A 26,567-nucleotide genomic window follows, 5' to 3' on the forward strand; every position below is an offset into this window, starting at 1 on the left:
TACGTGACTTCCGAGGGAAGGTCATAAATAACAGGCAACAGCTTTTGACATGCTTGCTGGACTCACACTAGAGCCCTAAGTGGTCATGTGAACAGTCTAATGGCCCTGAGCACAGAGCCCACACTCACCCAACGAGAGACACAACGAGGTCCTGAAACTAAAAGCCCTGGCCAGCCCCAGCCTAGCTCCCTGCTGTTTCCACTCCATCCAGCATCTGACTGCAAACCTGAGACCCAGCACGAAATCACTCAGCTGAATCCTTCCTTAATTCCTGATGCATAGAAAAGCTGAGACAATAAATGATTGTTGTTTTAGGCCACAAAGTTTGGGGATGATTTGCAGCAGTAACTAACTGAAACACTATGTTTCTGGTAGAAATGTAATACGAGTAAGTATAATTTAGATGAAACCACAATTTCATTTTCCATTCACCTGAACCAGAAATACTAGGTTAATAATGAAGAAAGTATACCAAATTTTTATTCCCCTGGAATTTGCAAATTTTTCAAACATTGCTTTTTTAAGGCATTGAGCTATTCACTGTATGCTGCTTTATTTACCTGAGTCACATTCATCATATCATTAAATATTCAGATGACTATTTTCTATCCCTACAAAACACCACTTACTTATAATCGTACTTAAATAAGACTGCAAACAATAAAACCATAAAATCAATGAAGATGCATATTCCTTTATACTTTATTTACCATAAAGAGAATACAGCAAACACTGGAATAAGGCTTTTTAATAATTTCTGATGTAAAGTTTAACACTTAAAATTATGTTTGCTCCCCCCCGCCCCCCCAATTCAACATGCAGATTTCATTTATTTCCAGATACAGTGATTCTAGAGCATTACACTCTCTGGATAGTTTTATAACAGAGCATCCTTGCCCTGTTAACTTAATACAATTTCACAAACTGTGTACAATCATGGTATACTACCATCATTCAAAGAGTTCCCCCAAATGCATATTCACACAATATGAACATTAAAATGTAAGTTTTTAAAGACATCATCTTCATAAGCCAAACCACAAAAACCCAGGTTCTAGTTTTAAATGTGTTTATGAAGACTGCTGCTGAGCTCAAAGCATGTAGATGTTCATGACCACCTAGATGAAGCTGTATATTGAAACTCCTTCAGTAGGTCCAATGATGCAATTTTTCACTCATCCCAAGTATCTCCATATTTGTTTACTTTGACTAGGAAAAAAGCACAAATAATTGATGATTCCAAATAGTAATAAGTAAAAGGCACTATTTTATGTTTGCTATTATTATGATTTAGTTATGTTTCTCTCTGATTTGAATAAATGCACATGAGAGTCAAATTGTAATTATAAAAAGGGGCTGGCTAGACTTTTGTGAACTGGAGGTTAGACATAAATTCTAATGCACTGTATCAAGACCTTTACATACATATTAGATCTGCATAACAACCTTATAAAGAAAACACAATCCCCATTCTAAGGAAAACAGATTAGTAACTTGCCCAAGGTACAAGCTTAATCAAACAGGTAGAACCGAAATTTGGACACAGTTATGTTTAGGTCCAAAGCCTGGGTGCCTTTACAACTTTACCGCCTAAGTGAGTGTGGTATATATTATAGCACATACAAAAAAGTTACCAGCAAATGAAAAATAACAACAATGATAAACATTTGAATGCTGTTTTTCACAAAAATATAGTAACAGAAATGGTCAGATTTGATTAATTTAATCTCTCCCAGGAGCTGTAATACCAGTACAAGAAGGAAATGCTCTCCAATATTCTTGCATTTTATATGAAATTATATTTTGAAACATGTTTTTCTGTCTTTTCTACTCTTTTACTTTTAGCCTCTCTTCTACATAGCCTTCACCTGTGAATTATAACTCTTCAGAAGTATTCATAACAATGTAAAGAAGCAGTTATCAAAATATAACTAGGGACCCCTTCCCCAAGACTCTTTCAGTATAAGTCTATGAAGTCAAAACTATTTCATTATTATACCAAGATGTTATATAAACTTTCCCCTCATATTTTGCCTTTTCCCCTTGCTTTCCTTCCCTCATGTGTATAAGGCAGAGCATCTGGCAGAATTCTCATGAAGCTACATAATGTGTGGTGACATCACTGCTCTGACAGCTAACTGAAAATGTGCTGAGGTATTTAAAATTCCTGCCATAATTTCTAATTAGGTAAATACCAATAAATATAATCCACATAAACTGAAGCTGAAAACTTTTAAGTGACACTTTCTGACCTAGTGAGTCTACATTGTACTGTCAAATTTCTGTCTAGATTCTAAAACAGAACATCCTAGAAAATCACAAAGTGTTTCATAACTGTTTTTTCTTTAAATTATATAAAGTGCCAAAAAAAAAAAATCAACTTTCTTTTTACAAAGAAAAAAATTTTTTCACTTTACTGTGTCACATAACAGAACTTTAAGACTGTTCACAGCCAAAACCACAAATGTCCAAATTCAACGAATGCCACACATCTACCATATTCCCTTTTCTTAGCCTTGACATACAATAGAAATGGTTACAAAAATGAGAAAACTACTAACTGCCTGCCCTCATGGAGCTTACAGTCTAAATCCTCAAATTAATTAGCAGAACAGAGTACTGGTAAGTCTTTACATATTACAGAGTAATGACCACTGAATGCAAAAGGTTTACATTAAATTTTTTATGACAAACATTAACAAGTATTATTGATTACAAATCTATTTTAAAGGTGTAAAAAACATCAATAACATGACAGAGGTGGATCATTGTTATAAAACAGAATTCTAAATGAAACAACTACTAACAATTAGAAATAAAACTGGCTCTAAAGGAACGATCATAATAAAAAATACTAAGGATTTTTATGTATTTTTGCATTCTCTGTGGCATACTGACTCTCAAGAAGGTACCTATTCCCTCCCTCGATTTTTAAAGTAGTAAATAGAAAACCTTGAAACAATGATACATCCTCTAAAATTCCTCAAGAAAGACATCATAAAATTCTATATTGAAACAGCTTCAAACCCCTATTCAAAATGACCTCTTCTGTTAGCGGTAAATTTTTGGTATCAGAAAATTTACTTTCGGTAATGCACAGCTGTTCCAAAAGGACTTAAAAGAAACTGTCATTTAAAAAATCTGTATATATTAATTAATTATAGAGTAAAAGTACTGTTAAAAAAAGTCAAACTCATTTTTTGGAAATGCCCTAAAAGCTGGTTTGTAAGGCATATAACTCTATCTTGACTTCATAGATAGTATATAAGAAAATCATTTTATTACTCAATCAGGACTCTGTGGTTCTGCCACAAGTGGCATCACAACCACTAGGTCACCAGGTCTGGTTTTATGCAATAGATGCATCATTTGAAAAATGGTATCAGTTCCCAAGGTGGCCTCTTATAAGGGAAAATAGTCAAATGTCTGTATAATTTCTACACTGTATTACAAAACTAGTCTTACCGTCTTAAGTTATACTACTATTTGGACTTTATTATTTTCTAACACAAAATGGCCTTTGGAATACTTGAAAAAAGGAAGACCTAATAACTGTTAAGTAGCTATTCTCTAAAAAAAATGTTATTTTGGTTAATTGCTTGAGGCATTAAATCACACGTTAGTATAATTAAAGTTTTTAACTAATGCTGCAGTTTCCAATCCTAAAGCGTAAAGTGATTCAGACTAGACTATCATACCTTCTTTTTTTGGCATTCTTTCCTGCATAGGCCTGACTGAGGGGTCAGTCTTATGTGTTAAAGTAACTTCATATGACTCTCTGTTCTTATTCCTTAATTCCTCATATGTTATATTTTTTCTTTTAGGACTTTCTTCAATGTTGGGATCAGGTCCTAAAACAACAAACAGTTAATAAATGGCGATAAAAGGATGTGAATAAATCCAAAAGCAGCTAAATTTTACAAATGCTCTTTACCTACAAAAAAAATAAAGTAAAACAAAGGATCGAATTATTACCAGCATTCCAAAGGTACTGTATTTTCCCCAAGGTAATTATAAAACTAAAATCTACTTCCTCTTATACTTTCAAGCTGTTATTTCTAAAATTTAAATACAAAAAAAAATTAAAACTAACCATGGCCAGAAGAAGAATGGATATAATATAAACCAGAACAATTCACTCATTAAAATGCCAGTGTTCTAAACTGGGAAGTTATTCATACAGCTTATATAAGTAAAGAGAAATACATTCTACTAGTGACAATTGAACAAAACTTGACATAGTATAGATTTTGTTTAGTAATATTTTCATAGTTAAATGTTCCTGTATCCAGAGTCCATATATGCAAACAACTCCAGTTATTAAAAAGATATTTATCTTACCCTCTTTATATTTAAATAAAAACACTTGAAAATAGCTATTGAAAAGTATTACAGGGCTTCCCTGGTGGCGCAGTGGTTGAGAATCTGCCTGCCAATGCAGGGGACACGGGTTCGAGCCCTGGTCTGGGAGGATCCCGCATGCCGCGAGCAACTAGGCCCGTGAGCCACAACTACTGAGCCTGCGCGTCTGGAGCCTGCGCTCCGCAACAGGAGAGGCCGCGACAGTGAGAGGCCCGCGCACCGCAATGAAGAGTGGCCCCCACTTGCCGCAACTAGAGAAAGCCCTCTCACAGAAACGAAGACCCAACACAGCCATAAATAAATAAATAAATAAATAAATAAAAATTTAAAAAAAAAAAGAAAAGTATTACATAGCCTTTCACCAGAGTATGCATCATTTTCATATTCAGGTCTAATGGATGCAATACTGAGGCAGAAAAAAGTGGCAACTTTTACCTGGAGAACCAGCATTTATTCTTTATCTCTCCCAAAGAAAATCAAAGTATGATTACGTATTATCAAGAGTCAAACACTGATATAAAAGTAAAGAAATGGTTATTCTTAATACTGGTTGACAGGACCAAATATTGAACATAGTTTATAAAATAGACAGTCAGCAAGGAAGGCCATATAAACATTTTTAAAGAAATTAACTAATGCTAACATAACATTCAGTGAACTACTTAACTTACAAAATCTAACAGACCACTCTAAAAGTAATATTTTCCAGAGGTTTTTAATGAGACAGAAATTGTACCTATCATTTTAAAAATATAACCATATGAATTAAAATAATTTTTTAAAAAACAGTTTTTTGTAAGTGGTACTATTGTGCAACTCAGTGGTAAGGTCCCAGTGAATAATCACAATTTTCGAAGCAACATAACTATACACTGAATGCATTCATCTACAATCTTTCATTTTACTACAAAATATACTTGCACTGATACAAAGCACAGAGGATTTAAATTTCTAATTAGTTCTAATATTATAAAGCATGGTTGAAAACCATATTTTTCTTGCTAAAAAAAAGTATTAAAACTGTATACCGGGGGCTTCCCTGGTGGCGCAGTGGTTGAGAATCTGCCTGCCAATGCAGGGGACACGGGTTCGAGCCCTGGTCTGGGAAGATCCCACATGCCGCGGAGCAACTGGGCCCGTGCGCCACAACAACTGAGCCTGCGCGTCTGGAGCCTGTGCTCCGCAACGGGAGAGGCCGTGATAGTGAGAGGACCGCGCACCGCGATGAAGAGTGGTCTCCGCTCGCCGCAACTGGAGAAAGCCCTCACACAGAAACGAAGACCCAACACAGCCAAAAATAAATATAAATAAATAAATTAAAAAAAAAAAAAAAAAAACTGTATACCGGGTTTAAAAGCACTTTGCATTTCATTAGTAATAAGTAATTAATTAAGTCATTTCCCTTCACCATAAATGATATTTTTTAAATTCTGAAGGGAACAGTATATACTAGATTAGTAGTGAGGAATTCTAGGTTCTCATTCCCACTCTGCCGACATTTAATGAATGTCCTTGGGCAAATCACTAAGCTTCTTTGAGTCTTGGTTTTCTCAATTGTGAAATATGGAAGTTTGAACTAGATGATCTATCACTAAAGTTCCTTCCAGGTCTAATACTTTTTCTTACCAAAAAGAAAAGTATTTCATTGTTCTGAAATTCTGTGACAAATAATTAAAACATAAATTAGAAGATTAGGGAGAATTTTTTCCACTTATAAAAGCCAAATGAAAATATCTTGCATTGTGTACGGAGCATGATTTACTATAAAGAGCTGGAAGGAACAGGAAAATGTAAAAAAGCGTTGATTTAAATCTACCTGTAACACACTACCTATAGTAAGTCTCATAGCAACTATGAAAGAATGCCTTCTGCTTTGAAAGATTAATAACTCTTTCAATTCCTGGTAAGAGAAAGCAGAGGATAAATAGGGCTTAAACAAAAAGCGAGGATGTCCTGGTTAATTTAAGGGAGGACTGCAGTTGGGGCAAAGCAAAGGAGGCCACTGTGGGCCCATGTGGGGAACTAAGAGTGGCAATCTTGAGTTAAAAAGGGGGGTCAGAGTAGCAGAGCATGGACGGATGGATGGCTGCAGTGGAGGACTTAAAATATATTAAAATTTGGGCCTTGCTGTAGTCTGTGGGCAGATACCAAAGGCCTTTTTGTCTGTTTTCATTTGGCAAAGAAATTATGTAGTGTGGAATGAAATTTTCTAATGCAAATGCAAGGAAGGATGCAAGACATAGCAAGGAAAGAGTTGGTGCATGGCTAGAACAGAAGTAGAATGGATTTGAACTTGGGAGACCGGGGAAATGGGAGATGCAGTGAGGGACAAGGACGGCTGACTCTGGAGATAAAATAATGTCTTTAACCATTCTTCCTAAGCTGCCTACCTCCTTCCCTTTCTGACTAATCAGATGTCTTTGTTTCCAACCATTCAGGAAAAAAAAAAAAAGTTAGTTGAGGATTAAGAGACTATCAACAACTTTCATCCACTTAAGAATCTCTTTAATTATCTTAACTTCCATTCTGTCCTGTCTCTTCAGTTAATACCCCCCTCACCAACCAGGACTCTTGCTCTAAAAGCAGCACTGTCCAATACAGTTTTCTATAATGATGAGAATATTCTATATCTATATCTGTGCAGTCCAACACAGTAGCCATTAGCACATACGGCTACTGAGCAATTGAAATGCTACCAAAGCAACTGAGGAACTGATGAATTTTCAATTTGATTTGATTTTAATTAATTTAAACAGCCTCTTATAGCTAATGGCTACTTTATACCCTGACCTACCTAGAACCCTTTCCACATCATTCAGAACCTTACCTGACCTATAACCAATGCCTCTCTTTCCACTATATCCCCTCCCTCCTTTTAACCTACATATAGAATCAAATCTCTCCTGTCTTAAACAAAAGAAACGAAGACCCAAATGTTCCTTTAACCTTGTTTATTCCCCATAGTTACTGGCTGATTGTACTTATTTCAAAGTACACGTTTTCAAATACTCTATGAGGTCCACAATCCCTTCTCCAAACCCTCAGAGTCAGAAATGCTTCAAAATTCAGAGTTTCTCAGATTTTAGAAAAACATTACCATATATATCCCTTATTACTTAATGTCCACTGAAGTAGCAATGAACAAGCAAACACAGTATTTCTACAACAAAATCTAGAAAAAAATCGTATTAAGATAAATAAACATTATCAATAGAGTTATATCAGTTTAGGTCAGGGCTTAAAATGAGTTCAGGTCAGATTTTTATCACTAATTTAATTATTTTAAAACCTGTTTTTTTAAAAAGCATTTTGGATTTTAGGATTTTAGGTAAGGAACTGTAAACTTGCACTTTCTGTTTTTAATTCATCTTTCACTGCAAATTAGACTGAAGAAAGCAAGCAAGGAAGGAAGCAAGAAAGCAAGCAAGCTAGCAAACATTTGTTGAGAGCCTATTACTTTCCAGGCATTACTTCTGATTTCTGTATTTCGTCTCATTCCCAAAGTTCTTTAAGAAGGGTACTATCATCTCCATTCAAGAGATCAGGAAACTGCAGGGATCACAAATTACAAGTTACTTGCCTAAAGTTACAATAGCTAGCAAATGTCAGTAATTCATATCCAGGCCTTAATCCAAAGGTGATGCTGTTTCACTTAACATTATGTGATCTTCAAAACTAGTATACACAAACTTCACAAAGCACTTTCACATGGATTTTCTCACTTGACAACAGTTCTGTTAGGCAGGTAATTATTATTTTTCTCATATTACAAAGAAGCTAAGGTGGCCTTTAAGACCACACTACCAAGTGTAACATTTTTAAAGCCTCTCTGTGGCAGTTTATCATTTCTTCTTTGCTATTTCACTAAACACGGTTAGTATTTTCAATTAATGGAACATATTAATAATTTATCCTTATATTTCTATATCTTCCAGCAGACAGAGAGTTTCTCAGGGCCAAGAACTAGGTCTTATTCATCTTTATTTCCATACCTAGCAGAGTGCCTGATATCTATTTGGCCTCAAAAAATGTTGAATGAAGGAAGAATGAATTCAAATGAACAAAAGAGCAAACAAACATGCTGAGTTTAGGCTGATGGTGGAACATATAGGTGATATCCAGCAGAAAAGGTCATCAAATAAAGTTTATACATACGTTGGACCATAAAATGCTGAAATTCATTTCAAGAGAAGTTTCTACCTTGGGCAATATGATCAGTAATACCAGTGGGAGTAGATTCATTCATAGAAGCACTGAATGGAATTGGCTCATAACGAGGAAGCGTCTCTTTTTCTATGTTGTCTGCTTCTGGGGATGTCACAAAAGATGAATGAGCACTCACATTCGAGTCATATTTTGACTTCTGAGAATAGTGCCTGTAAAAGAAAATCATACTGTATAAAAAACATGGGTTATTGTCTATACCTTATTTAAAGAAGTGTGTTAAGGTATGAAAACTAGTCATTTTCTAAAGGAATCATATAATTTTAACATAGTTATTTAAAACAGTAAAATAAAGTCTGTTTCTGCCACAAGAACATTAAAAATATCTTCTGATCCACTTATACAACTTAAAAATTGTCAATCTTACTATAGAGAAGAGAAAATATATGTCCAATTTTCTAACTATTAGGCTTTAGACATCATTTTAGTGTGTTTAAAGTTCTTGGAAAGAAAAAGTACTTCAGATCAGAAAATATGTCCATTTCCCACATTAATTGGGAAGTTACTTCCACAGGTAGCAGTCCATATAAACACTATTTTGCTGAAGCAGATGTAAGTAATACTAGCTTTCATGGGATTTATGCTGCTTGCCATTTATGATAGGACAATCTACCAAATCTACTTAACTACCTTATTATTTATTTACCTACCTATCAAGACAGACAGATTCATTTATCTATACTTACACAATTTCCCTACAATTTTAAACAACAGAAGGATTACAAAGCTGAAATCTGTTAAGAGATGGGATTGATAATATTTGGGAATTCAAAAAAAAAAAAAAAAGTCAAAGTATAGTAACCAAACGTGTTTGACAAATTAAAATCTCTCATTCTGGGACATGAACTCCCAGTAGGATGCAACTCTGTATTTAAAACAAAAGTAAACAAATCTTGTTCTACTTTTGAAAACAAAATTAGCTTTAGCTTGCAGCAAAATGGCAAGTTTCAAATGTTCCTTCAGTTAGGCCATGTGTCATGCCCTCAATTACGGCAACATCTAGTTAGAATTTTTTACCTAAAATGAAAAACCTTTAATAAGATCTGAATGGCCTACCCAGTTGGTGAAGATCGTCGTGTCTGTCCTGATCGTAAAGCTTCTCCAAGAGGGGAATTCTCAAGATTCTTGAACTTCTCTTGGCAAGTTTTCACGTAGGAAAGCTTTCCAGCAAAGTATCCCATGATGCAAGCAACTTTTAGTAAAAATAAACAAAAAGTGTTACTCAATACGCCTCTTTAGACAAAAACCTATTCTAAAAGAACATTTTAAAAAATGTGGTTCTTGGGCTTCCCTGGTGGTGCGGTGGTTGAGAATCTGCCTGCCATGCAGGGGACACGGGTTCGAGCCCTGGTCTGGGAGGATCCCACAAGCCGCAGAGCAACTAGGCCCGTGGGCCACAACTACTGAGCCTGCGCATCTGGAGCCTGTGCTCCGCAACAAGAGAGGCCGCGATAATGAGAGGCCCGCGCACCGCGATGAAGAGTGGCCCCCGCTTGCAGCAACTAGAGAAAGCCCTCGCACAGAAACGAAGACCCAACACAGCCAAAAATAAATAAATAAATAAATAAAAATTTTAAAAAAAGACAAAAATGTGGTTCTAAATATGTCTTTGGTGTGGAAAAACTGGGATTTCCTGAAATAATGGTAAAAGTACCATATTAAATCACATTCAGAGTTCACAGAAAGATTCGGTAGATATAATTCACTTTCACAAAATAAGTTAAAATAAAGCTGCTATAAGATAAATTCTACTTTACTAATTACTTTATTAATACAGATAGGAAAAATGTGGTAACAGTATAATGGAATGAGGAATCAAAACAACACAGTTCTAGCCTGGTCACAGGGATTTAGGCCATTTCATTCCTTATAAAATGGGAATCACACCATTTGCCCAGCTAATTTCATAAGATTATTTTTTAAATCAGGTGCAACAAATGCCTTAAAATAATATATTATGAAGTGTACCTAAATATGGCTATTGTTGCATCTTTATTCAATAGAGACTACCTTGGAAAGATTCATAGAAAGCCTCAGGTACTCTTTTTCAGGGCAATTTAGTATCTTTTCTATCAACCATATTATAAAATGTAAAGAAGCTATGCTTATAAATGTAAGTTATGTTTATTTACTGATTGTAAATTAAAGAGGTTTTAAAAAATTATGCTTAATTTTAAAATACACTTTATTTTGATTAATCAGAATAGCTGGACAACTTTCTTTCCTCACAGACCAAGAGAACTTACTTTCAAATATTATATCTTCAATTATATAATTTAAATTATTATATCTTTAATATAATTTAAATAATATAATTATTTAACAAAATAATTTAAAATTAATAGTTCCATTGCATTATAAAAAGAGATAAAAAAAGCTTCTTTCAAGTAGCTCATGATTTTTAATGCTAACAATAAAATGCCCAAGTAGTCCATTTGATGAAAAGCTTAAACAAAATGATTTGTCAAAACAAATAACCAAATAACTGTTATTAGTAACACAAAACATTTGATAAAAGCTAGTTATTTTACTTAGGTAGAAAAGCTAAGAGAACTAGTATTGTTCATACTTACATATAAGTTTAGGGATGGAACCATATTTGGGATGACTTGAAAGGATTCCTAAAGATAAAACAGTAAATATTTCTGAGTAACACTGTTCCATTTACATAATTAAGATGTTTTATCTTTTATTGAGGTAAAAGAAAAGCTTTATGCCAAGTTTATGCTAAGAGTATAAAAGAGAATGGCACAGAAATTATGGTAAAAAATACAAAGAAACTACTGCTGCTAGTCATTATCTGGTCTTTCATAATGTGAGACAAAAGTAGCAATAAGTTTAGCAGTGCAGTATAAAGTAAGATGTATCTTATTTCTCAGCAGCTTTGAGCAACCCACAAAGATACAAGGCAAGATCAGTACAGATGATCTTTAAACATCTGATAACATTAGCTCTTTCCATAACACCAAAGAAGTCTGAAGCTATTTAAAAGAGAATTCAACATCAAGAGAAATATGAAGAAATCAAAAGACTCTATTAGAATAGGTGAATTTAGCAAGATCACTTGATACAAGGTCAATATACAAAATAAAATAAAAACAAAAATGAAAAAATCCACTATATACCAGGAACAAACAAAACCCCCAATATTTTAAAAAACAATTTATTATAGCACCAAAAAACATCAAAGCCCCAGGAACAAATCTAATGAAAAACATGAAAGATCTTGAAAACTACAAAATTTACTCAGAGAAATGAAAGCTAAGTAAATGGAGAAACACACAATGTTCATGAACTGAAAGATTAAATATTGTAAAGATGGTAATTCTCCACAAACTCACCTATAAATTCAATGCAATCCCAATTAAAATCAAAGAAAGTTTTTCCCCAAATTGAAAAGCTTATTCTAAAATTCATGTGGAAACACAAAGGGTCAAGAAAAACCAAGACAATGTTGAAGAACATAATGGAGAACTGACTACCACCAGATATCAATATCTATGACAAAGCTATAGTAATTAAGACAGTGTGTTATAAGTGTAAGAACAGATAAACTAATCAAAATCAGAAGAGTCTAGAAACAGATCCACACACACAGTCACTTGATTTATGACAGAGGTAACACTGCACTGCAGTGAACAAAAATTAGTCTTCAAAATATAGTGCTGGGTCAACCACATATCTGTACGAGGGAAACATGTATCAAAACTAGAAACTACACTATCATCAATATACAAAAGGATGGATAAACTGCTATGACATATTCACATAGCAGAAAACTATATGCAATGAGAATATATAATTTACAACTACATGCAACAATGTGGATGAATCCAGTGATGTGCTGGTAAACCAGCTCTCCAAATAAAAGGCCCTAATTTGTAATGTTAGTCGATTTCTGTGATGTAAATACTTGCTCCATGACCAATTTCAAGCTACCAATGGTTTAAAAATTGGCTTGCCAAGTTCCTGAAATTTTAATAATCAGCTCTCCAGAGCTGGTACAAGCCAGTTTTAGCATACTACTGGATGAATCTCACCATGTTGAAAGAAGGTACACGAAAGACTGTCATCATGTATATATAATTTTATGATTTCATTTTATATAAAAAACAGACAACAGATTTATTATGCTGTTAGCCTCAGTTCCTTCATTGTATAAATGAACGGAGATGATGAGAAGAAAAGGGGTGATGGTAACAATATCTACATTTATACAAAAAAGTCGTTCTTTTATTCTGTCACCAAATAGCTACAGACCACTTACAACACACAAGCACTACACCCTAGGAAGTAGGAATATAACAGTAAACAAGACACTCTCTTTACCCTCACAGAGTTTACAGTCTAGAGAGCGAATGAAGACAGAAAGAATACGGTGTGATGGTTGCTATTCATCCACTCCAATACAGGCATAAGTCGAAGGTATTGCAGGTTGAGTTCCAGACCACTGCAATAAAGCAAATATTGCAATACAGCAAATCACATAAATTTCTGGGTTTCCCAGCACATATAAAATTTATGTTTACACTATACTATTAAATGTGCAACAGTATTGTCTATAAAACAATGTACATACCTTAATTAAAAAATACTTTGTGTTTATAAACGCTAACCATCATCTAAGCCTTCAACAAGCTGTAATCTTTTTGCAATAGTAACATCAAAGGTCACTGGTACAGATCACCATGACAAATATAATGAAAAAGTTTGAAATGTTGCAAGAATTACCAAAATGTGACACAGAGACACAGAAGTGAACAGATGCTGTTGGAAAAATGGTGTCAATAAGACTTGCCCAGTGAAGGTTGTCACAAACCTTCAATTTGTAAAAAACACAGTATCTGTGAAGCTCAATAAAATGAGGTATTCCTGTATTTGAGTGTCTACTACGTGCACTATGCCCTCTGTCAGGTGCCAGAGACAGCCCATATTCTAAAGGGAAGTAGCAAGAATGGAGGCAAATACATTTATTGAAGCTAATGTAATACTCTTGGCAACAAATGGTTGCATTAACTACAACGGGAGTGCAGATGGAGACAGTTTACAGAAATATTTAAGAGCTGTACTAGAGAATGGACATTTGTTGAACACAGCAGGTAAAGGATAGAAGTGAAAAATAATGTCTCAGTTTCCTGGATGGAGAGTGATGCCATTCAGACATAGGGAAAATGGAGGAATTAATTTATGGAGAAGTGAATTCAGTTTGGGATTGAACTTGAGTTCAATCTGAGGAGGCTGTAGGAGGGCCATCCATGTGGAGATATGCAGAATATGATTCTGGAGCAGATTATCTAGGTTAGAGATAATGATGGGGATTTAGAACAATAAATGGTCACCAAAGCCCGTATTATTGCTGGATACTATATAGACTAAAAACTCAAAGGCAGGGGCTTCCCTGGTGGCGCAGTGGTTGAGAATCTGCCTGCCAATGCAGGGGACACGGGTTCGAGCCCTGGTCTGGGAAGATGCCACATGCCGTGGAGCAACTAGGCCCGTGAGCCACAATTACTGAGCCTGCGCGTCTGGAGCCTGTGCTCCGCAACAAGAGAGGCCGCGATGGTGAGGGGCCCGCGCACCGCGATGAAGAGTGGCCCCCGCTTGCCGCAACTAGAGAAAGCCCTCGCACAGAAACGAAGACCCAACATAGCAATCAATCAATCAATCAATCTTAAAAAAAAAAAAAAATACTCCCCTTTAAAAAAAAAAAAAAGAAAAAAAAAACTCAAAGGCAAAGTACAACTCTGAAGAACAACACAAGTGAAGGAAGAAAACGCAGACTACAATGTAAGTACCAAGAGGTCGTGGGTTTTTGTCTTTTAGTGCTATATACCAAAAACAGTGTATAGTGCTTATCAGACACTCAAAAAACATGAAAAAAATGGAGAAGTGCCTGAGACAGGAGAAAAACCAGAAGAATGTGCTGTAATGGAAGCCAAGGGAAGAGAACATTTTAAGGATTGGTTAAAGTTGTATAACGGTCAAGAACAAAAACTGTCCATTGAATTTAAGCAACAAAGAGGTTGTACTGGTAAGAGTTTTAGTACATGTCAGACTATATGCAAAATCTATGACACAGACTGCAGTGGGTTTAAAGAAATAAAAAGTGAAGTGCTCGGGACTTCCCTGGTGGCGCAGTGGTTAAGAATCTGCCTGCCAATGCAGGGGACGTGGGTTCAGTCCCTAGTCTGGGAAGATCCCACATGCCTCGGAGCAACTAAGGCCATGTGCCACACTGAGCCTGCACTCTAGAGTCCGCGAGCCACAACTACTGAGTCCGTGTGCCCTAGAGCCCGTGCTCCGCAACAAGAGAAGCCACTGCAATGAGAAGCCCGCGCACCGCAACGAAGAGTAGCCCCCGCTCGCTGCAACTAGAGAAAGCCCGCACGCAGCAACGAAGACCCAACGCAGCCAAAAATAAATAAATAAAATAAATAAATTAAAAAAAAAAAAGTGAAGTGCTCATTCATGAAGTCTGGCTTCAAATGCAAGACATCTAGGAGCAACTGTAAAGGGATATAAAAGAAAATATTTCTTTTTTATGTTGTCAAGTTAGAAATGACTTAAGCATGTTTAAGTGTTTTGACAGAAAAGGAATGAGTAGAGAGGAAATAGCTAAGACTATGTAGAGTATGACCCTGTGGATAAAATCATACACAAAATGTTAGGTGTTTTGATTAAATGCAAATTGTTTTGGTGGATTCTGAACTCCTTTTCTAAAGTCTCTCTCAATTTTTTTTTTTTTGAGATTGACTTCTTAATTAAAACGCCTCACCCCCCAGAAAACAAGAACCCAGTACAGTTTCAATACTGAAAGCCCTTAATTCTGGGAGATAGTTACATGAGTGACATACTACTCAATATTCTTTTCTGTGTTTTTTACTCAAAGTATCAACACCCCAACAACAAAACAACCCTGACAAAAATATAAAGGTAACATGTGACACGCTGAATAGAAAATGTTATTCCACACATCAGGTTAAGTCATTTTCAACAACTTATCCTTTCCAAAAAATGGATTATAAATTCCACTGAAAGGCTCCAGGCTCAGTCACTATGAACAATTACAGAGAAAGATGTTGATCACTGTTGTTGCTCATGGCGTGACTTTTGCAAATGAAATCAGAGGCATAGATCACCATTGATGTCAAGTCAAATGATCACCAGATGGTGACTAGGAGTCCTAGAGGATTTTGGCTCTTGACAGAATAATCTGTCACCTCAGTACTAGGTCCTGATATTTTCAATAGGATTCATGTGAAGCAGTTATACTCCAGTAAAGATGTACTTAAAGGAAAAAAAAAAAAAAAAAAAAGATGTGTGTGTAACTAGAAAAAGGGAATTTCTCTGGATTGGTGATGTGTATAACTAGCTGCATGTAGGAGCAAGGCATTCCCAAGCCAGGGAAAAAACCCAGCAATGGTATGATTTTATTGTTGAAGATATAAGGTCTAAGTGAGTAGGTACAATCTGACCCTTCCAATTTTTACTGCTTCTGCCTTACCTTCAAGCTGTCCAAAGTCTCCTACTCTACGTAAGCCCCAAAGTTCCAAAATTTTCTCTTCTTTGTAACCTTTTCAAAATTACCATTTCTCCTGGTTCTACCTTAGCTATACATTTTCATTCCTCCCTGCATGACTCTGCCACTCTAGCCATGTCAGTCTCCTGACTGTCCACCCAAATAGTCATGCTTATTATTCTGATAACCAGGTCCCTCCTTCCTGAGATATTCTTCCATCTCTTTTATTCTTCCATCTCTTTTAATCTAAATCCTGCCCATCTTCAAAACCCACTTCTTTCAAGAAATTTTCCTTCATTACAGCACCTCTGCAGAGACCTTCTTTGAAAACCTACAGCTCTTGGAGTCTCTACCACAAAACTTAGAAGCTTATTAAATATTTAAGTTACATTCTTCATTTGCTTCAACATTGTATTCACATTGTTTCCTCACATGAACCACTAGCAGCTCTTAATTTCTTTTGTATAATCCACCCCCGCCCCCAGGTCTAGCTCCAATCATTAATGACTGACAAGACTAAGATAAATAAAATGGGCAGTACAATAACAGACACTATAATTTCTCCAGTCCTAAGTTTTTCCTTAAAAGTAATGTGACTAGGGACTCCCCTGGTGGCACAGTGGTTAAGAATCCGCCTGCCAATGCAGGGGACACAGGTTCGAGCCCTGGTCCGGGAAGATCCCACATGCTGTGGAGCAACTGAGCCCGTGCACCACAACTACTGAGCCCGTGCGCCACAACCACTAAGCCCGCGCGCCACAACTACTGAACCCCGGGTGCCACAACTACTGAGCCTGCGCGCCTAGAGCCCGTGTTCTGCAACAAAAGAAGTCCCAGCAATGAGAAGCCCGCGCACCACAACGAAGAGTAGCCCCCGCTCGCCGCAGCTAGAGAAAGCCGCGTGTAGCAACGAAGACCCGACGCAGCCAAAAAAAAAAAAAAGTAATCTGAATAAAATGTCTGCTTCACACTATAGAAACAATTCTAGTCTATAAAACAAGTTAGTCCTAAAAGACAAATAAGAGTATATATACAAATAAGAGTATATATCTTGATTTGTTTGCCTTTTAAAAATTGCTGTCACGGTAGCACACTGTAATGAGGTTCTTTGGGAATTCTCCAAACAAAAACAAAATTTTACCTCAAAAAATCCTCCCATTTCCCTCCAAAACTACTTTTTCTCAACTAGTTGTGTCAATACTACTGTCTAAGTACTTCATACTGCTAATATGAAAAGGCGAAAACTTCCTATCTTAGTAACATTTTAGGAGGAACTAGTTAATTTAAAGAACAGTTTTCTAGGCTATATAAAGGCCATCCTAAGGTAACCATCCTTTTCTGAAATACCTTCTAATTCCCATAAATTTGTAACTTATTTATTACAAAATAAATGTAATGAATATTTCTACCGCTTACACTACTAAATTTAAAGATGTAGAGACTGATACATTTAATACCTAATCTAAACTCAACTTGACTATTTAAACCAACAGAATTTTGGACAAGGAAGGACCCTCACTCCCCCCATTATTATAAGACAAAGCTGGTTGAGGAAGCTAGGGAACTCCTAGTCTTTAAACTGGAACACAAGAATCAGCTGGAGCTCTAACTCAAAGACTCTGATTCAATAGGTCAGAGATGGGGCCCATGAATCTGCATTTCTTATAAGCTCCTAAGTGATAAGTTGTATGGATGGTCTACCTAGACCAGGTTTGTCTCTCTGCCTTCCTGTAAACTACCACTGGCTTTCAGTTACTTTCTTGCTCTTATAGTGTTAATGCTGCTACAGTGCTATAGTTAATGGACATCAAATTCTCAAATTTGATATGTGAGTCTGGGTTCATGGAGACATAACTCTTCTGATGTAGTAATTTTTTAGTGATAATTTTTAATATGATACATTACCATATGTCCTTTATCTAAAGATCAGGAAAAGAACACATAAAAACACAATGGTATCCAAAGTGCTAAACAAGTTCAAAGTTTAAAATATTTACCTTTACTAATCAATCCTTGAGTAATCAACATACTTGTTGCAGCCAAAGGTACAGCTATAAGGGGAAAAAAAATTTGTCAACACCAACAAAAGGAAAAGATTTTGTCTGAGTTCATTAGGATAGATAAATGTATATCAGTAAAACCAGCTATGAAGTTATGTTGCAAAATTAAGATCTTTAAAAGAGATTTCTCCACTTTTCAAAGCTGTACTGTATATACTCAGGGAAATATAAAACGTATTTTAAATTTAAGAAAATATCACAAATTATTAAACAGTATAATTTAAGAGCCACCCAGATTTAGGATCTAAAACAGCCATTCACTAATACCATCAATTAAAACAACATAGAAATAGTGACCAAAAGTTACTTCCGGAGTTAAAGGGGGAAAGAATGATGAGGGAAGCAAGAAGCATATTACAAACTGCTAAATTCCATGTACCATGCTAAGTGCTTTCAGTACATTATCATTAATTTTTACCACATCTCTATAAAATAGGTATTATTATTATTATTACTATTTACTATTATTACAGATAAGGAAACTGAAGCTTAGAGATGTTAAGTAATTTGCTCAAGGCCACACAGCCACTTCAATGACAGATTCCAGATTCCAAAGAATTATGTCTGATGCTAGATCTCAAGTTTTATTACACTGAGTGAACCGATACACAAGACATATTATTTGCCCAAAATCATATGGTGATTGGGACAAGAATTAGAAAGCATATATTTTAAATACTAATGCTCTTTCTCTTAAACCAGTGAATTCTGTGAAACTAAATGAAAATATGACATACATATGCATATTAACCCAGAGTGAAAAATCCAAAGCTCTCATCATAATCTCAAAGAGGCTCATAATTTAAGAAATCAGTCTTCTACACCCACAGTGCCCAACAGAATTTTCTTTGATGATGAGAGCAGTCTATATCTGTTTTTCAGGTAGTGTGCAGGAAAGATTTAACATAACAGCTCTAAAACTGCTTTCCTTACAAAGGCCTGCTTTCAAGGTTGGTCCTTAGCTTATATTTGGGAGCTTGACTGGTAAACTGATATAAATCTTTACCTGAACGATAAGTGGCTCACTGCCCAAACTGCTTGTACATATACAGTTCATACTGAACACTTCCTTTCCTTCTGGGAGTCTGGAATTTTGTTACCTGCTAGGCCGAGGGTGCCCATGTGGCGAGACCCCGATAAAAACCGTGGGTGCCGAGTCTCTAATGAGAATCCTTGGTAGATAACACTTCACATGTGTTACTACAACATGCAACTGGAGAAATGTAGCACGTTCTTTCTGTGTGACACCACTGGGAGAGGACTCTTAGAAGCTTGTGCCTGGTCTCCTCTGGATTTCACCCACACTCCTTTCCCTTTGCTGATTTTCCTTTGTATCCTTTCTGTTGTAAATTAATTTTAAACTGAAACAGCTACATGTGGCTGCCACATTGGAGAGTGCAGTTTCAGACTAGGGGTTGGGAAATGCTCTGTAAAGAGCCACGTGGTAAATATTTTAGGTTTTGTCGGCCACACAGTCTTTGTCCCAACTACTCATTTTAAAGCAAAAGCACTGAGACAATCCATAAACAAATGAACACAGCTGTGTTCCAATAAAACTTTATTTATGGATGCAAAAATAGGAATTTCACATGTAATGAAATCTTCTTTTGATTTTTTCAATATTTAAAAATGTAAAAACCATTCTTAGCTCATAGCCATACAAAAACAGATTTGGCCCTTGGGCTGTAGTTTGCGCATCCCTGGTCTAGACTGTACATGGGCAATTTTAGAACCAAAATCATTAAGCATTTGAATTATTAATATTCATGATTAAAATCCATAACTCGGCAATAGGGCATTAGCTTTGCCATCAGACACAATTTGCAGAAACCCTAAGGTTTAAATCCTTGCTCTATTACATACTAACAGATTTTACCTTTGCTGGAAGAACGATCTAATATTAGTTAGTTGGTTAAAATGCCTTCATATACTATTATTTAAGGTTTTTCAAAGGATAATCTTTTAAAATTATAGCATCAGTACAATTTGCAATCATTCTTCTCCTTCAGCTTGGTTCAAGGACTGCAACATGAAGAACTGATGAATCATATAAAGGTAAAAGGCAATGAGTTAGTTGGCCATCTCTACAATGGACAATATTTTCCCCATTTCGCTTCTTAGGTCAAGACGGCACAATGCAAAGAGTAATAGTCTGGTTAAGGAGATTCAAGTACTAGTTCTGCCATTCACCACTATGTCTTTGCATAAATCTCTTAACTTCATGTTATAAAGGGTAATGGATTAGAACTAAGGTCTCTTTCAAATTCATATATTCTGTCACAGAAAAAGAGAATGGTAAAATTCAAAGGGACTTCAGAGATTATCTAGTCTTCATCCTAATCAGAGTAAACTGATATCCAGAAAGAACAAGTCATTTGCTCAAAGCAACACAGATGGTTAGTTTGTGGTAGAGCTTAGATCAAAATCCAAGTCTTCTAACTCCCAAGTCAGTGGCCTTTTCCACCGTACAATGACTCCCACTCCAGAGTCTATTAAATAATGTTTCTTTAGGCAAATCAATAACACTGCTGACCAAATGCTACTTTATATTATGACCATGGTCCCACTCACATCCAACACAAGGACCCCTAAAATTCCTTTAACTCTTCTCTTACAATAGCAAAATGCTTCTCTAAACTCATAATTGTTTTCAATTGAAACTTTTATTTCATTAATCACAATAGCACTAACAGCCATTTAATAGCTTAACACTTATAATAAGTTAAATTGAATTAATTAATCCCATGAGATAGGTTAATATTATCCCCATTAACAGATAAGGAAACTGAGGCATACAGACATCAAGAACTTCTCCAAAATCTCACAGCTAATATGTGATGGAGCTGTAATTTGAATCCAGAGAGTCAGGCCTCAGAGTCTATGCCCTTAAGTAAGTCACTACACCGTAAGTCACTACACTGTCTCATTCGGAAACCAGTAGTACACATGTATGAAATATTCACAAAATAAAAGATACATGAAACAAATATGAATTCATACACCTTCTCAGCAATTCCAGAGGTGGAGAACTACTGTAACATACAATACACATTAAACTAAGCCTTTTATGTAGATTCTTTCATTATCTGTATGTTTGGGCAGATACAACTAGTTGTACTCCTTTTCATCCTTCTAACCCATTCTGCACACTGCTAACTAATGTTCCTTTAAAAAATTTACATATCATCCCCTTGGCCCAAGAACCTACCATTTATAATGAATCAAACTTTTAACTCCTTGCTATTATGTTTATTTTCTACCCCCAACAAAAGACCTCTGCTCCAATCCATTCAGCCTCAAGGCTCTAGTAGAGATCAAGTTATTGGAGACTCTGCCTTTGCTCACTATCCCTTTCATCTAAATGCTCCTCCACCATTCTTCATTTGCCTGAAGTCCTATTAGTTGTTAAGTCTCATTTGTTTAATAAAGCCTGTTTTTTAGCTAAATCAATTCCAATTAATTTATCTCTTTTTAAAATTCCTATTGCTGTTATGCACTTAATCTTTCTCAGTGTTTCATGAGTTAGCTTTGTCTCAACTACATCATAAAACTACTTTAGGACAAAGACTTCCAAGCACAGTACCTTACACACTGTATGCATAAATACCAGGTGACTGATCCTTCTCACCCCCTCCATCCTGCTTTTTTGTTAGAATTACCTTCTTACCTGAAAGGACTGCAGTGACCTCATGAAGCAACAACAGGGTTCTATTCAAAAGGAAAATTATGTTTTGTGTTGCTTTCAACATTCTCTGTATTTAAAAAATAAAATCCTCATGTATATGGTCTCTAGTTAGAAATCAAGAGCTGGTAGTGTAATAGCATTTCACAACGATAAAACAGAAACTAACCAGTTTTTATCATATAATGGTTAAAAGTTTAAGAGTTAAAATCATAAGCTTATTTCAGACAGACCTGGCTTCAAGTCCGGACACCATGCTTACCAGCTGTGGAACACTAGGTAACTCCTTTAACATCTCTAAACCTCAATTTCTTCATCTGTAAAGTGAGGGTAATAGTAATCAACCTTATTGGGTTATTTTTATATAACCCATGTGCACTCAGTAAATACTATTACTATTACCAACAAAAATACTTCAGGGTCTTGGAAACAGTTCTAGAAATTATTACTTTAAGATGCACACAATTCTGATCATTTCATGATATATGCAAATGTCAAACCACTACATAGTACACTTGAAACATATTATCATACATCAACTACAATTCAATTTAAAAATTTTAAACAAAGAAATAAAACGTGTTCAACTCTATTTCCTTAATCAACCTCTTTTACCAATAACCACACTAATGCCAAAAGTCTGCCCATTTCTTCTATGTGAAATCATAATTTCAGGTACTAAAGGTCAAATTTTGTTGATTAGAAAATTTAACTTACATCTGAACCAGAAGCTTTCATCACTGCATTCTGCAAAGACTCTTCTTTCTTCCTCTGTTGGAATGTAATCAGCCCCTATGTCTTTTCACCAAGGAAAATTGGCAAACATTAAAACACCCATGGAAAAACTAAGTCTAAAAATACCTTAGTCTAAACATTAACAAAGTATACCATTTTTTTTTTTTTAATGAAGTAATGGAATACGTGGCTTGTGAACTTTTAATAAATTTTGACTTCAAACATAAAATTAGTGCTACTGTTCTACTGGCTATGTAGTCAGGACTGCCTACAAAATGGGCTGGGTCCAGTGCAAAATTAAAATTTGGGACCCTCTGTTCAAATTATTAGGAATTTAAAGATGCCACCGTAGATCATTAATGGGTCCCTGTATAACTGCACAGGTCACACACCCTTGAAGCCAGCCCCGTGGCTACTGTTATTCAAGGCAGTGAAAATTTCTCTACATAAAAAGTGCTTCTAATTATAAATACTTAATTGATAGTTACGGGGAATTGGTCTTGGAACTTCTGCATTCGGCTCTCCAAAATCAGCCCTTCCATTCATCTTTCCTGCATCAAAAACATTTCTGTTAAGTATTAGAAACGACTGAGATTGGCCAAAGTAAATCAAGATATAGCATCGTAAAATTACTAGTCTACATGGCAACCAATCAACAAATATTTACTAAGCACTACTACATCTGAAGTACTTAAAAAGCTACCTAAATAAAAAAGTCACAGACCTATTAACTATTTTAGAACTAGTCACTAGGTCCTGTAATTGAAAAAGAAAAGATGCCTTATAAGTATTTATCAACTGATTATATCAAGTTAAGATAACAAAAGGTTACCAATTTTTAAAAAAGACATATTTTTCCTCCGGAGGCTGGTCTATTTCACATTATCCTATGGTTGGATTCTCTCAGAAATATACGCCCAATGATTAGGATAATTCTCCAAATAGAGGAAGAAAAATCCCAAGTCTTTTCTGGGCTTCCATTTTAAAAAATGAAATAATCATCAGGAAACCCCCTCTACAAAGCAGTACTACAAAAAAATGAAATAACAAAGACGTCATATCATTCTCCCTGTGGTGGGAAGCTAACAGCACATTCTGTAGCCTCTGAACTTTCCTCCCTCCCCAAACAGACACCTAGAAAAACATACAAGATATAAAAAATGCATAGCATTTCAAGAACATACACTTTATCATTATTTCTAACCCATGCGACCGAACTTAAGAGACCAATAGATTAGACAGCTACGCATTTTACAGAATGTTCACACAGGATCGTGTTTACTCCCATCTTAAAAACAATGTAAATGAAAACAGGAAACGTCATACGCGATGAGAATACCAACTGCGGCCCTTCCACAATTCACTTATTCAATAACTCATCACTGAGGGCCTACTACATGCCAGTCCCTTCGCTAAGAAACATGATCTGAAAGGGTAAATGAATTCATGGATGGATGGAGACTACTTAATAAACTTATACCCTAAACCAAACGTAATAGAAAACAATGGAAACCTCTTACTTCTCCCAACAGAGAGACTGCCAGGGTTGACAAGACCCCTTCACACAACATCATTTTAATCTCTTAATCCCCCCCAAAAAAACCGCATTAAGAGACCGTCGATTCCTGCACCCCATCCCCCGCCCACCGCGTCTCCCACCTGCAACACCTACGCACATCCGTCACCATGAATTTCTCCCATCCACACCCACCAGACACGCTCCCTCACCAACCCTGGTCACAGGCACCCAGGAGCCCGAGACCCAGAGGATCGCGATCTGCCCACCCTAGCAGGCGGGAAAATGGCGGAAGGTGCAGGGGAGCGGCTGCCCGCGCAGAGGTGGTGAGTGGGTAGGTGGGGGGCGGAACGGGGCTTTCTGCGTCACCTCACCCACCTCCCGACGACAGCGGCGGGCCACAGCGCGGCGAGCTTCGACCAGGGGCCGAAGGCCCAGAGGGGACCCGAGAGGGGTCGGGGGTGGGGAGGGAAGGGGGAGCACGAAACGCGCAGGACCGCAGCGGAGTTGGGGGTGGGGAGCGGTCAACGACGCGACCGCCTAGAACTCACCCAGATACGGGCTCAAAATGACCGCGACCCGGAAGCACTGGCTACCTACGGAAGGAAATGATGTCAAGACCTCCTTGCGGAGTCTAAAGGCGAACAGCTTCGGGATACACGCGTAGGCCTCTGTTAATCTTCGCGGTCCTCCTCGGTTCGTTCCTCCACCCTCCCCCCCTCCCGGCGGCGCTCACGAGCTGCACTGCGGCTGCGCGTTCGCCCACTGCGGACCCGAGCCCCACCCCCCCATACCCTTCCTGCACCGCGCGGGAGGCTTGGCTTTTGGCAATTAGGACGTGCTGTCTTGATCTTCCAGTGACCGGCTGGCAGGAACGTTCTGGAAGCCCCTTTTATCCGCTTGTTGAGAGCGACTTGTCTTAGCTTTCTCTGCTTTTAGGCTTTACGTAGTTCATTTATTTCTTTGAGCCTCTAGGCTAAGTAGTAGCGAGTAATTATTAAACATGCGCACTTGGCTGGCTGGCTGACTTTTGAGCCTGGCTTCCCCCTAGTTCTAGAAACCTCAGGCATGGTAAGTTCTCGCTCTCTCTGAGCCTCAGGTTTTTCTCATCTGGAAAATGGAAATACGACCTACCTCATAGGGTTGTTAGGATTAAAGCAACACACTTAAACGAGGCTTTAGCGCTCAATGTTCTCTATTAATGGAAGAGTTTGTATTTGAGTGCGGGTCTCCGGGCTTCTGTTGGTCAGACCGTGCTGCCGCGCTCAGCCACCATTCATTTATTCTGCAAATATTTGTTGAGTGCCTGCCGTGAGCCAGATACTGAAAGTTATTGGTCATTCAACAGTGAACAGTCGGCCCTGTCCGTTTGTTTGATTAACTCCGAAAAACCTCTCCGATATCTTTATCTCTTAGCCCCACTGTCACCATCCTCGCTGCATCTTTTTTACTGCCTCAAATTTATTCTCCCACAGACATATTTCAGAGAGACAGCCTATGGTGATGGATCTGAAACACAAATCCAATCCTGTGGTTGCTTCCTTAGCGCCTTTTGATAGCTCCCATCATGCACAGCCTATCAGGCCCTTTCATGGCTTGGCCTCTGTCCTCTTGAGCCTCACTTTCTTCTATTTTAGTGTTCACTGTAGAAACGCAGCCTGCAGCCCTTTGTACTCACAGTTCCCTGTGTGCTGTTGCTCCTGGCACAACCATCCTTCCTGCCTTGTCAATGCTATTGATATTTCGAATCCTGCTTTTCCATTACCTCCTTTGTGAAGCCTTCCCTGCAACACACCCTGAGAATTAATTACTCCTTCTTCTTACTACTTCTTTACTTTGTACATACTTCTGCCAAGGCAATGTTGTTCTGCCACTGTATTGTGATTTTTGTGCTTCTGTCTCTGTTACAGAGCTCCTTTCACACGGAGACCTTGGCTTATAAATCGTTATACTCCCAAATAAGATCATCAATATTAATAATTAATATTCATTTTGCTCCTGGGACATGGTAAGCTGGTTCTGGGCTCAGGGCCTTTGCAATGGCTGTTCCTGCTTCTATAACACTGTTCCTCCAAATGGTCACATGATTTCTTATCTGTCATTGCACCAGGTGTCACCACATCCGAGGCCTTCCCTGAACACCCAATTAAAATAGCTCCCCAGTCACTCTCCATGTTACTCCATTTATTATTTTCATAGAATTTATGCTCTAAGACAATTATTTGTCTAATCTCTCTCTCTTTCTCCCCACTCACTAAAATGAAAGATCCATAACAGTAGGAGCCTGTCTGGCATCAAAATGATTGGTGCATAGTATGAAATCAATAAATGTTTCTTAAATGAATTTGAGTACATTTTTTATAAAAGAAGGAACAAAAATAGGTAAATTAGAAATAGTGAGCTTTATGCTGAAGCAAAATCTCCTCTTTGCTTTCTGACTAGATTGTAAGGGTACAGAATCCAATTTTA

General features: G+C 36.9%; 2 protein-coding genes across 10 annotated transcripts in view; one reads left to right on the top strand and one right to left on the bottom strand.

The window, feature by feature from the left end:
- Positions 1–782: 782 nt before the first annotated feature.
- On the bottom strand, positions 783–24,800 carry OCIAD1 (OCIA domain containing 1). Of its 9 annotated transcripts, none has more exons than XM_007180777.2 (9): positions 24,699–24,800; positions 23,071–23,133; positions 22,565–22,645; positions 18,103–18,156; positions 11,160–11,207; positions 9,643–9,778; positions 8,563–8,738; positions 3,699–3,851; positions 784–1,209 (listed from the first exon to the last, which is right to left on the bottom strand). In XM_007180777.2, exons 2-9 carry the CDS (start codon positions 23,126–23,128, stop codon positions 1,172–1,174), a joined length of 744 nt encoding a protein of 247 aa, XP_007180839.1. In that variant the 5' UTR covers positions 23,129–23,133; positions 24,699–24,800; the 3' UTR covers positions 784–1,171. The 9 variants fall into 9 exon arrangements, with proteins under 9 accessions (XP_007180844.1, XP_007180839.1, XP_007180846.1 ...); XM_007180784.2 differs by having other exon boundaries at positions 24,650–24,797; XM_007180783.3 differs by lacking the exon at positions 24,699–24,800 and adding an exon at positions 24,477–24,629.
- FRYL (FRY like transcription coactivator) overlaps positions 24,334–26,567 on the top strand; it is a 302,580-nt gene continuing 300,346 nt past the window's right edge. Inside the window, exon 1 of the mRNA XM_057547273.1 lies at positions 24,334–24,424. The gene's annotated coding sequence lies outside the window, so the exon portion shown is untranslated. The remainder of the gene's footprint in view (positions 24,425–26,567) is intronic.

Source organism: Balaenoptera acutorostrata, chromosome 5, assembly GCF_949987535.1.
Source record: "Balaenoptera acutorostrata chromosome 5, mBalAcu1.1, whole genome shotgun sequence".
Taxonomy (NCBI): Eukaryota; Metazoa; Chordata; class Mammalia; order Artiodactyla; family Balaenopteridae; genus Balaenoptera; species Balaenoptera acutorostrata.